Source organism: Vigna radiata, chromosome 6, assembly GCF_000741045.1.
Source record: "Vigna radiata var. radiata cultivar VC1973A chromosome 6, Vradiata_ver6, whole genome shotgun sequence".
Taxonomy (NCBI): domain Eukaryota; kingdom Viridiplantae; phylum Streptophyta; class Magnoliopsida; order Fabales; family Fabaceae; genus Vigna; species Vigna radiata.
Genome location: NC_028356.1, coordinates 6782737 through 6795603, shown reverse-complemented (window position 1 = coordinate 6795603; position 12867 = coordinate 6782737). Strand labels below are relative to the sequence as shown.

The window sequence follows — 12867 nt, the reverse complement described above, 5'->3', positions numbered from 1 at the left end:
TGAAAACTGGTAGATTAATGCATATTCGGTAACAGTAAAGTGCATGTTGAGTCACATGTGTCCTTCCGCACAGGAGGACGTGATTTGGGGGATCATACCATAAACAGAGTTATAAATGAAAAGTAATAGGAATAAAGAGCATGTTGGTGTGTTGACAAAAGAGAATAAAAACAAACATAAGAAAAGATATGGCTCTGTTTTTCGCTCACTTTCTCATAAAACTTTTTCCAATCACCCTTTTCAACGCCTTAAACAACGGGATTCATTACTAGCTTTCGTATTCGGTTGGACACTCTCTTATGTGTTATTCCTATAAATATCCCTCAATGAAATAACAAAAACTTACATTCATATAGCCATGGCAGCAGCTTCCTACAGCCCCATGATGCTTGCCCTCTCTCTGCTTCTGTTGCTCTCATTCTCGAGTATAGCTCAGGTACATATTATTACATTACATAATGTAGATAAGCAGAATGATTAAATCTCTAACAAGTGTGTATGTGATGTTTGAATTCAGGCTTATACGCGCAGCGGAACGCTTCGGCCTTCAGGTATGGTGTGGTGAAAAAGAATGATGTTGGTTTAGGGTTAAATTGTATGATGATGATGATGATAATGATGAATATGCTATTGAATAACAGATTGTAAAGCGAAGTGCACATACCGTTGCTCTGCAACTTCACACAAGAAGCCATGCATGTTTTTCTGTGAGAAGTGTTGTGCGAAATGTCTATGCGTTCCTCCTGGTACATACGGCAACAAGCAAGTTTGTCCTTGCTACAACAACTGGAAGACCAAGGAAGGAGGACCCAAATGCCCTTAATTCTCTTCCTACAAATATATATTTATATATATAACTCTATACTTTTAATTCTCCCTTGACGATTGAGGGAGTCAAGGAGATCTTCACTTCGATTGTCTTAAATGATTATCTTTGTCAAATTGGACACCAACACACTATTTAGAAAACAAATCATTTTTTACTTTCTTTTTTTATCATTCAAACACTCAAGGTAATTGCTTCTTCACATCTCACTTTCTTAACAAATAAACCTTTTTATGTGAATATAAGTATTTATCAAAACACAATTATTATCTAATAACGAATACAATAAACTCATTATTCTTACACTAAACAAATTAACTAACCATAAAACAACTTATTTAATTTTGTTACATTTAAATTTAACCAACAAATATAAAATTTATTTGTATACTATAAGTAAATATTATTTAATATTATTAATACCTTCAGCAATCATTGGTAAAGTCTCTTATTATTCTTTCAGCATTTAAATTTTTCTAGTTTTTTTTTCTTATTATAAATACGACAGCCACCTGATATAAAATTTAGTAATATAACGACGAAATTTATGATATCTAAATATTTTTTTGCATTAATCATTATTGCTTTCTGATATAAATAATAGACTTATTATTTATTTGCTTTCTGAGTTTGTTTTGGATTACATTGTACATTTTTTTTATTATTTTGAATTATCTTTGAAATTTATCATATTTTATAGTGAAAATTATTTAAATTTGAATTACAAAAAAAATTGTATTTTTTTATTTAAAAAAAATATAATGAAGTCAATGAACCAATCCATTTAACTCACTAACTTGTGGTAGGTCGGACTGGTTTCAAATTTTTTTGGCTCGCTAATAAATGAGTCGGGTTATATTGACTCACTAAGTACTCAATCCGTAATGGGCCGCGCCGGGTGACCCGGATGACCCATTTTAACAACGTTAATTCATCAAGTGAAAAACTATTAATATCTTTGAATTCTTTTATAAAACATACACCAAAATTAAATTTTAATGCCAAAGTTTGAAGTATATTTTCAACCACGATATTTATTTCTTCACTTTTGTCACCTGTGAGTAGTGCTGTCAAAATGGGTTGTAACCTGTGAGCCAACTCGGCCCACCACGGGTTTGGGCCGGGTTGAGTTTATAAAAATGTAATTTTTTTGTACGGGCTAGTTTTCAATCCAACTCACTTAGCACCCGGCTCATCCGAATTGAACCCGTAGTAAGCTGAGTTGGCTCAAGAATCCAACTAATTTAATTTAATTATTTATTATTTTGTTTCAATATTATTAGTTAGTATTTTTTTATTTTGTAGATGAGGATAAATAAGAAGATATTTTAAGAGAAAGAAATATTATAGATTTATCTATTCAAGACTTTAATATTATAAATGGATAAGTGATACAAAAATTATTAATGTTAAAAACTTATTTGTTTGTCTTTTGTGCTTGGTTTTATATTACGCTTGGATTGTATGATACTTATTTTTTAATTGTTTTTTTAAGTTTAATATCATTTTAGAATAGAATTTATTTAGATTTGAATTAAAAAAACTATAACTTTTTTAATTTTTAAAGAAAACTTATAATTAAGTGGGGTAGTCATCCAACCTATATATACATTAAACCATATATGCAATGTCTTGTAACGTTTGATATGTAATAATATTAGACCACCTCATTAATTCAATTTATTCAATTAAAAAAATACATAAGAATTATAATAAACTATATATACATTAAAAGTTAAACAATTTCACGTTAACTTTAATAACTGACGTTTATAAATAAATATTAGTGAATTTGTATATTTTTTAATTTAAACATATGTTTTGAAGGTTACATTTATATAACGTTATTTAATATATAAAATAAATAATGTTTAAAATCCCAAAAATGTAGCATAAACTATATAAAAGAGTTATCATAAACATGATACTATAGAACAGTTAAGACAATGAGGAAAATAAAATAAGTTTTACGATCATCCCAAAATAACTATAAAATTTTACTTTATTTACAACTAGTTATAATAAAACTATATACAAGATATAAATCCTGCCAGCTAAGCATCCGCAACATCACCCTCCAAAGCATACTCCAAAGAAGTCTTATCCCCCTTTGCTTACACCCGCAAAATGATCATAGCAAAGAGAAGAAAGGCAAAGACAACATACAAATAACACAAATAGAAGAGTAAACTAGAAGAAAATAATTAATGATATATGAATACAATTAAACAATCACGTAAGATAAACATAACCATATCAAACCAAACTAACTTTGTATTTAACCAACTATTGACTTGACCATCTGGATTAGTATGAATATGTAGTTATGGCAGTTCGTGCACTTGTTGTAGTGAAACAGTTGGTCCACCCTAAGCTACCACACAAGGTTAGTCGTTATCACTCACCTTAGGTCAATGAAAAGCCCCTAGGCTAGGACCTCCTACTATTCTCACGACATGCCTCACCTCTCTCTACTTGAGAATATGTGACCATTAGAATGTCAGGATGAACTTCAAGACTGAGCTTTCCATATTCATACTTACAAACTTTGACAACCACCACAGAGAAATTCCTTCTTGGAATTCTCCTCCACACCATTTGAAACAATATACTTTACTCTGATACTCATATAATACTCATACATAATCATACCTCATCCACAAATGAATCGATTACATAACTCAAACCAATTAAGAACAAAGAAGAAAATAGTATATTACAACCTGGACCAATCGCTCAGCGCACACACTCACTGAACGACCACAGAGTTCTTTCGCAAAACGACCCAACTCGCAGTGCGAATCCAATGATAGTATCGCCAGCCTCCAATCCACTCGCTCAACTACCCAGCTCGCTGAGCGAATAAAACTACCAATGGTACCATATCTCAACCTCTCGCTTAGCGCACCAACTCGCTGTGTGAATCCTCCAAACAGTGGTCTAGACCCCCAACACATTCGCTCAGCGACCCCTTTTGCTGATCGAATAAAACTCACAGTGCTCTCAGACCTCAACCTCTCGGTCAACGCCCCTGCTTGCTATGCGAATACCAGAACAGTGTGCCAGACTTTATGACCACTCGCTGAGCGACTCCACTCGCTCAACGGGTTTGCATAATTTTGCAGCACAAATCTGCAGAACAAATCTGCAGAATTTTCCCAACATACCTAGAATTTACCAATTTCGAAGATTTTCCCCAACTTCTAATCCTCCTAAATTGTGTTATAGACTTAATTGAACTTGGACAATTGTTTCTAAACCTTACAAACATCATTCTAAAGTTTCTACTAAACAATTTACACCTCAAAATCTACAAAACACCTAACTTATAGACCCAAATCTCATTCTACCACTTTTGGCACAGTTTTAAGCAATTTAGGGGCTTTAGCAAGTCCCAAATGACTTACCCAAACTATTACAACTGACCATTTGAGCACCCAACCCCCAAATCTAAATTTCACTAATTCACTTATTTAAAACTAACCCAAAATCAAATGCAAACTATGCCTACTCATCAGCGAACCTTCTTACCACAAATTTCCAACATATAATACATTCCAAACGATCTAAGCATCATGCAATTCAGTTCATAAACATCATTCATCAATCCATACTCAAAACAAACAATTTAAACATGAAATGTCTACTTTAAAATCTGAATTCAATTCAATTAACACAATACACCTAGATTCATCACAAATAGGAACTAAATTACAAATTAAAGTAAATCTAGCTTCTTTTACCTCAATCTCAACAGCTCAAAATCCTCTAAACACTCTGTCGATTAATTCACTGATTGACAATTGAAGAACAACCTTAGAATCACAAATAAGAGGAACCCTTGATTCATGCAAAACAAAATTGTTTTACATAATCAAAACCCTAAAAGGCTAATAAAAGGGTTTACCACGTACTTGTTCGATTAAACAATTTGATCGGTCAGTTTGGTAGTCCTCAACGCTAGGATCGCCTAGACACTTTCTGATCATCGAACAAATGATTGAGAAGTGAGAAAGGTTAAAGAGAAGTAAGAAAAAGAGAAGATAACAGTGTTTTAAAAAAATAAAAAGTATTTAGATAATGAAACAAGCTTTAGAAATTTCTATTTATATTATATAATTATTTTAAAATAATATACTTCATCTCATTATTTTAATACACTTTCTCTAATATTTTATTTCCTATGTTGTTATAAAATCTAACTTAATTATATAAAAAATAAGGTTTGCATTTATTTCATAAAGTAAACTTTAAACTTAATTTAACAATAATTAAGTTAGAGCAATGCTGCTAAATGATAATCAATATTTATATTTTCCAAAGTTGACCACTAATTTTTTGTATCTGGATCCTAATAACAAATGTCAGCTTTTCTAAATAACATATCTATAATTATATTTACTTAAAAATAACGTAATTAAAAAACTAAAATGAATAAAATCATGCATTTAAGATTCATATTCAATTCTAATTAAAGTGAAATTTAATAGCATACTTGTTTACCCGAGTAATAACAGTGCGAACCTCATAAGTTACTCCACGACATACAGATATGTTAGAGAAATATCCACCATTAAAAAATTATATGACTGTAATTACAGTAAAAATTAATTTTAATATTATGGTATAATTGAGTGCTCAAAACATATATAACCAAATAAAATCTAATAATATATACACTGTTGATTCTGCTAACTTTGTAAAAAGGACCCAACTTTGAATGAAGATATACTTCTGCAAGCTACCAAATTCAATATATTCAAATAATTAATCAACTTCAAATATAATTTAGATGAATAAACTATAATTTAGATGATCATTTAATAGTATTTTTTCTTCAATGAGATCAGCTTCTTATTTTTGTTGTTCTCTGAATTGGAATGGTTCCTGTTGGACATTTTTCCATATTAAGCCCAAACATAGATTTAATTTGTGAATTATTCACACTTGATTTTTTCAATTAATTAAGTTTTCAAAGTTGGATTTTCTCTGTAAATACACAAAAATAATTTAAATATTAGAAAAAATACAATCAAAGGATAAAAGTTAAAACCAAAACATTGAAATAATTTAAACTTGAATTTTTTTTCTATATAATTAAATATTTTTTATTATTTACCTATGGTTCTTTAGTAAAAAAATATCGAAGGTTGGTTGTTTGTAAATATTAATATAATTAATAATGTATCCAAATTCTGTATATAAAATTAAGAAAAAAAATAGTTATCCATATAATGTAATATAAAATTAAAAAAATATCTATACAAAAAAAATATAAAAAAAATGATGAAATACATGAATAGTTTTAATTGGAGACTTATTAATGAGCTTTGATTTTGTCTTAAACTCCAAATCTATCTTCAATGTATTTTGAATACTATTAACATTATGGCTAATATGAGTAATGGTACACAAACAAAATAAAAAAGAATATATCAATCATCATTTTCTCATCATCAAACAAAAATTACTTGATAATGCAAACTATTTTAACAAAATTCGAACCTTAAACCATCATAATCATATCAAGACAATAAGGGAAATAATCATGCTTAGCTATGATTAGTTTTCCTAAAAACAAATTAATAATTTAAAAGTAAAAGTGTAGGAAACTAACTTTAATGTAGTAAAATAATGCAAGAAAATGTTGTTTTCCAATAATAAAATGCACACGAGAAATGAAAAAAACTATTATTTTGGTTACTAACAAAAGTTCCAGCATAGGAAAAAAAACCTTTCTTTTCGTTGTCAAATAAGAAAACAATGTTTTAAAACATTTTTGACTTATAACAACCAAATATATAATGGGTTTTTTACGTCTGGTTATTATACGTCAGATTTTAATCTTAGTTTATTTATTTACTAAAATGTCATGCTGCATTTTTTATGCCTATTATTTTCATGATAGACGTAAATTTAGCAACATGAATGACAATTTTTTTGTTATTACGAAAGTACTAGAAATAAAATAATTTGTTGATTAGATTCACAGCATTAGAGATGGAGATATATTTAAGTGAAGATGACAAAGACAAAATTAGCATACCATAAGATCTTTTAGTTCAAAAACTGAATAACTTTTACTCTCATTGGTTTAGTTTATTTATCTTAATTTTTGACATAATGATGTTTCTTAAGGTTTTATGTTTTAGATTGGAGAAATACTTTGTCCAACAATTAAATACCATCAACATTATAGCTAATTATCTTTCACTTTATCTTGAATACTATCAACGTTATGGTTAATATGACTAATTTCCAATACAAACACGAGATGAAGAGCAGTATATTCACAATGATTTTCTCAATTTTATCATCTAATAAAATGTTTTGATGATATATATAGGAAAGATAAAATGATTTATACTCTTCATCTTAGTCTTTCATTTTATTTCAAAGTGATCATGACAATTAATTGAGTAACAAATTCATTTTAATTTGTATTTAGGAAATCATTAAGATTTTATGTGCATATTCTTTTTCTTTTTTAGATAACCTATATATATATATATATATATATATATATATATATGTGTGTGTGTGTGTGTGTGTGTGTGTGTGCCAGATGAACTAAGTGCTCCTCAGAGTAGTGAAACTTGGGAGCTTGTCCCATTACTGTTTGAAAAATCTATTGTTGATTGCAAGTGGGCTTTTGCTATCAATGAAAATGTAGAATAAAAAATAGTAAAATAATTATGGAAATATAAAAGGCAAATAAAAACAAACTTTAACAAACTAATTCATACTAAAAAAAGAGGTGGACGAATAAGAACCTGGATGGAGAAAGCGGAGATAGCCTGATCGAGATGCAAGTGAAAATGGAAGTTTTAGAATGTGAAGATGGTGATATAGAGGAGAAGAGATGTGTTTGATGATGGTGGACTATGAAGAAGGAAATGGTAATATGGTAAAAGTGATTAAATTAGAGAGATAATAGAAAATAATTATGGTGTAGAGGGAAAGAAATGTGTGTTGTTGAAGAGTGATAGTGTGGAGGAGAAGAGATGTGTGTGTCTGTTTGTGTGTGTGTAAGAAATGGAGTGAAGAATATATGGGTACTTATAGAGTTATGAGTAGAGAAAGTAGATGAATAAAAATAATATAATAAGTGAGTGAAAAAATAAAAGGAAATAAAATATAATTTTAAAAAGTGGATAGAAAAAGTAAGTGTGGAAAATAAGTGAAAGAATTAATATAAAAAGTGGGTAGAGAAATTAGATGAAGAAAGTGGATGGAAGAAATAATAAAGATGTTAATGTAGAAATTAGGTGGAGAAAGTTGGTGAAGAAAATAATATAAAAAGTGGATAGAAAAAGTAGATGAAGAAATGGATTAAGGAAATTATAAAAAAGGTTGGTGGAGAAGGAATTGGATAAAATACAATTTAGAAAAGTGAATGGAATAAATAAAAGTTAGTGTGATAATTAATATAAAAATGAGGTGAAAAAGTAGATGGAAAAAATAGATAAAGGAAATAATAAAGAAAGGTTGGTAGAGAAGCTAGTGGATAAAATATAATTTAGAAAAGTAAATGGAATAAATAAAAGTTAGCGTAAGAAATTAATATAAAAGTGGGGTTGAAAAGTAGATGGAGAAAATGGATGAAGAAAATAATAAAAAAGGTTGATGGAAAAAGTGATGGATAAAATATATTTTAGAAAAATGAATGGAATAAATAAAAGTTAGTAAGAGAAATTAATATAAAAATGAGTTGGAAAAGTAGATGAATAAAATGGATGAAGGAAATAATAAAAAAGGTTGGTAGAGAAAGTGGTTGATAAAATATAATTTAAAAAGGTAAATGGAATAATTAGAAAAATTAGTTTGGAAAAGTTAATATAAAAAGGAGGTGCAAAAAGTAGATACAAAAGGTAGATGAGGTGAAATGTGACGTGGATGGTGATGTGGAGAGTGAGGTGTGAGAAGAAAAATAGGATGGTGAGAAAGTAAAATGTTTTGGATTATTTTGGGCCATTGGGATAAGGGTTAAGAAGTTAATTTAGGGATGCAAATAGTAAAATAAATAGTATTTTTTTATCTTTATTTACTTATTTATTTTTGTGATGAATTTTATTTATTCGAATAAAATTGGGTGTTGACAATCATGAATTCATCATATCATCGTATCAACCATCGTTAGTTTCCTTTACCTTATTAGAAAATCTAACAAGCTTTACACAGTGATTTATCCTTACTTCAAGTTCAAGAAATCCTAAGAATGCCTAAAAACCCTAGAAACATGATCACAACAAATCCTTAGGATCTCTAATCAACGAAGAGCTAGAAAAGGAAGCTGAAAGACACATGCCAAGGAACCTCTATGCATGGCCTCAAACTAAGAAGTACAGGGGAAAAAAATAGTAAAAACTTACTTACTTTAGAATAAGAACTGATTGGATGAAAATGAAGGATTCACCACTGTGGTGGCTTAGACACTTCCTGATTGTCAAACAAATGATTCAGGAGTAAGAAATTGGAAAGAGAATAGAAAAGGAACTCAGAGAAAGAGTTTTAAAGAGATGACATGTGTTTTAGATAATGAGACGAGTTTATGAAATTCTATTTATATTATTGAATTATTTTAACTTTAAAACTCGGTCTCAATATTTTAAAATTTAAAACATTTATCAACCCTAAAGCTTTATTTTTAAGTTCTTACATGATGAATATTTTGTAACATATTATTATACTTGTAACATAAAAAAATAAGGATTAATAGCATATTTTATCTCTAGTTTTGCTGAATAATGTCAATTCAGTGTCTTGTTTTAAGAATGTGTGAAATTGATCCTCACTTAGTAAATTTTACATCAACATTGCAAATGACATTAGCTTTTTCTTTCTCTCTCTTTTACTCCTCGGAATTCTTCTTAACACAACAACTTTTTCTATTTGTTAAACACATTTTAAGTTTAAAAATCAAATTACATTGTTTCAAAAAATATCATTTATTTCTTAAAATTTAAGAAATAAAAATATATTTAACTTTAAAAATAATAAAATAAAAAAACAAATGACGGTAAAATAATTAAAAATAAAAACAGGAAAAAAGTTCTTCACTTTCATTTTTCCAGCCGCTAAATTGTTTCTACAATCTCATTTTTCATTTTCCCACTAAATTATCCATTTCATTCTTAGCATCTCCACAACACCAACACAATCCAAACCCTTAATTCCCAATTTTCCACCGTTCCCCGCGCGAACAGAATCACCCCAACCCCAACGATGAATAGAAGCTTCTCCCACTGGTAAGGTAACACCTTATGAATTTCATCCTTTTCTAATCACTTTTTTCATTCACTCCTTTTCTTTACCAATTATTCCTACTGAAATTTTTTAGTATTCTATTTTTTTTTCCAATTTTATCTTTTTAATTATTTTTTTGTTAATTTAAATAATTATTCATAATAAAACATTATTTTCCAGTCTTATCATTTTAGTAACTTTTTTTTAATTAAAATAATTATTCGTTATGAAAAAATTATTTATTTTTTTATCATTTTAGTAACTATCTCTTAAAATTTAAATAATTACCTTAATATTACTTATAATATTTTTTTTATTTCAATAATTAAATTTATTTTATTAGCTATATTTCAATAAAAAAATTATTTTATTATTTTAATTTTATCATTTTAATTACTATTTTTAAAATATATATATAATTTATAAATATTTAAAAATACTTTATATTTCTCATGCTTAATTCTATATTATTTCGACTCCACTTCTTAGCGAAGTGTCTTTACAGACACCCATAGAACTTTGAGAGTCTTCGACTATATTAGAAGAGGATATCATAACACAGCTACTAATGTGATATCTCGATCTAATAGTAAGATTTGTGTGTTTCTAAATAAATTTCGGCCTAACAAGAACATTTACTTTTACAGTATACACGTTACAAAATGGAAAACATTTTAAAGTAATTAACCGTCTAAGAAAAAAATTGAAAAAAAAAATAAAGATAACACGAAAGTTATAACCTTTAATTAATGTAATAAATTCTAAATATTAGGCAGCCCAAAGTAACTAATTCAATTCATTCAATTAAAACAACGGATAATGATATTTAGACAACATTTTTTTAAAACATTTGAATATTGATTACGTGTCAATTTATAATTGGTCAAAAATTACTCCAGAATCAATAATAATAATAATCATATATTGTGGAATAATTTTTGACCAATCACAGATTGACACGTAATCAATATTCAGATGTTGTCAAAAGATGTTGTCTAAATATCATTATCCTAAAACAACATATAGATAAGTGTTTTGATAAATTACGTATATTAAGAGTTAAACAATTTCATTTGAACTTTAATAATTGATATTATTATAAATAAATACAAGTAAATGGAGTGTTATTGATATAATATTTCATTATAAAAAAATTAATCTCCACAATTGGCTCCTCCAGGTCCTCCAAACTCGACAGCACCAGCAAACCCTACTTTTGGTTCATAGTAATCAATAGTATAACAATCGCTATTGTCAGTGAAGGATTTAGTTATAATAGGATTAGGTGTAAACTCCTCTCTTGAATTATCTTGAACCGATGGAGATCTAAAATAGCCTGAATGGATACTATTTCCATCAGGAAAATGACCAGATCCCATTGGAGGGCTAGCTCTACCAAGATTAGCTTGTGTTCTTCCACCCCAACCAGCCGTGTCTGCTGATCCTAAGTTCGAGAACAATGCTGCTGGATAATAACCAATGTTTGTATTTCCTGCAGCTATCCACCAATTTTTTGTCTTTGGATCCTGACAACACATAATAGCTTTTTCTAAATAAACATATCATACCCCTACATGTTGCTGCATGTATCATTAAAGGAAAAATGATATTTTAACACCATTTTTTGACATCATTTTGACACTGCACACGTGTTAAAATGTGATTGGACGACTTCAAATTAAAAAAGTTGAGACAGAAGTATATTTGGAAGAGAAAAACCAAAGTTTGTTTTTTTAATTTGAAATTGTACAACCACATTTTGACACGTGTGCAATGTCAAAATGGTGTCAAAAAATGATGTTAAAATATCATTTTTCAATCATTAAAATATCACAAATCCATAATCATATTTACTTAAAAATGTAATTAAAAAGGTAAGATGGATACTAATCAAGCATATTCAATTCTAATTAAAATGCAATTTAATTGCATAATTTTTACCTGGGTAATAGAAATTAGAACCTCCTGAATTGGTCCACCATAAATAGATGTGGTAGGAAAATATGAACCAAGATGATTCTTTCTGTCAATCTGAACAAAACCTGGACATTGAACATTGTAGCATCCTGTCTTCTTGTAATTATCTTTCTGTAATGTTTTGACATTGACTTAAATTTCATAAAAAGCATTCTTTCCCATCTTTCATTTCTATTATTAAATTAAGATTCAATATAATACTATCTATTCTTACCGTCCATGTTGCATAAAAATGAGTCTTTGAATCACCATATAAATGAGGAAACACCTGATATCAAAGAACAAGATCAATTACAATTTTTTTATGCTCTATTTTCTCTATGCTTTATAATTACTTTCATAATATGATAAATTTTCTTTACTTTAATAAAATAATTGTATTGTTTTTATTTCATTTATTTTTCTTTACATCTAACATAGTAAGTATATGGGTATAATAAGAGGGCAAAAAAATATTTTTTTTTTTAAAATTTATAGAATGATAGATAAAAAATCATAGGCTTAATTAAATTTTAAATATCTCATAAATTTAATGAAAATAAAACTATTATTTTAAATAAAACAGGTATTGAACAAAAAAATATTTTAAATACTTCATATATAGAATAAAAATCTTTAATAAGAACATTATTAAAAATACTTAATTCTTTTTCTTGATATTTAAGACACAAATTAAAGGACTTAAATTTTACACAGAAATAAAAAAAAATGTAATTATTATAACTCACATGCCATCCAGCAGTTATTTTGTTGGTAGATTCTAGAGGTCCATTTTCAACCCATACATGAGCCATAGAGCTTTGATTATTCTCTGTCAT

The 12867-nt window shown here is 28.1% G+C and overlaps 2 protein-coding genes and 1 long non-coding RNA gene across 4 annotated transcripts; 1 reads left to right on the top strand and 2 right to left on the bottom strand.

The window, feature by feature from the left end:
* Positions 1-4: 4 nt before the first annotated feature.
* Positions 5-1154, top strand: LOC106764464 (protein RSI-1-like). 2 transcript variants are annotated; one of them, XM_014648748.2, is made up of 4 exons: positions 5-436; positions 518-551; positions 642-818; positions 920-1154. In XM_014648748.2, exons 1-4 carry the CDS (start codon positions 359-361, stop codon positions 922-924), a joined length of 294 nt encoding a protein of 97 aa, XP_014504234.2. In that variant the 5' UTR covers positions 5-358; the 3' UTR covers positions 925-1154. The 2 variants fall into 2 exon arrangements, with proteins under 2 accessions (XP_014504234.2, XP_014504233.1); XM_014648747.2 differs by lacking the exon at positions 920-1154 and having other exon boundaries at positions 72-436; positions 642-912.
* A 2178-nt stretch (positions 1155-3332) lies between these two features.
* On the bottom strand, positions 3333-7951 carry LOC106764428. The gene is made up of 2 exons (XR_001375911.2): positions 7600-7951; positions 3333-4807 (listed from the first exon to the last, which is right to left on the bottom strand). It is a non-coding gene; the product is annotated as an uncharacterized LOC106764428 (long non-coding RNA).
* A 3275-nt stretch (positions 7952-11226) lies between these two features.
* Positions 11227-12867, bottom strand: LOC106763330. Its single transcript, XM_014647530.1, has 4 exons — positions 12778-12867; positions 12264-12317; positions 12014-12160; positions 11227-11598 (listed from the first exon to the last, which is right to left on the bottom strand). The coding sequence occupies exons 1-4, from the start codon at positions 12865-12867 to the stop codon at positions 11227-11229; spliced, it is 663 nt and encodes a 220-aa protein (XP_014503016.1).

Excerpts from the sequence above, each read along its gene's own strand:
- LOC106764464 (XM_014648748.2), top strand. The coding sequence starts at position 359 with ATGGCAGCAGCTTCCTACAGCCCCATGATGCTTGCCCTCTCTCTGCTT. Across the intron at positions 437-517 it reads CATTCTCGAGTATAGCTCAG|GCTTATACGCGCAGCGGAAC; the intron begins GTACATATTATT and ends GTTTGAATTCAG. Across the intron at positions 552-641 it reads CGGAACGCTTCGGCCTTCAG|ATTGTAAAGCGAAGTGCACA; the intron begins GTATGGTGTGGT and ends ATTGAATAACAG.
- LOC106763330 (XM_014647530.1), bottom strand. The coding sequence starts at position 12,867 with ATGACAGAGAATAATCAAAGCTCTATGGCTCATGTATGGGTTGAAAAT. Across the intron at positions 12,161-12,263 it reads ATTTTTATGCAACATGGACG|AAAGATAATTACAAGAAGAC; the intron begins GTAAGAATAGAT and ends AAAACATTACAG. Across the intron at positions 11,599-12,013 it reads TTCTAATTTCTATTACCCAG|GATCCAAAGACAAAAAATTG; the intron begins GTAAAAATTATG and ends ATGTGTTGTCAG.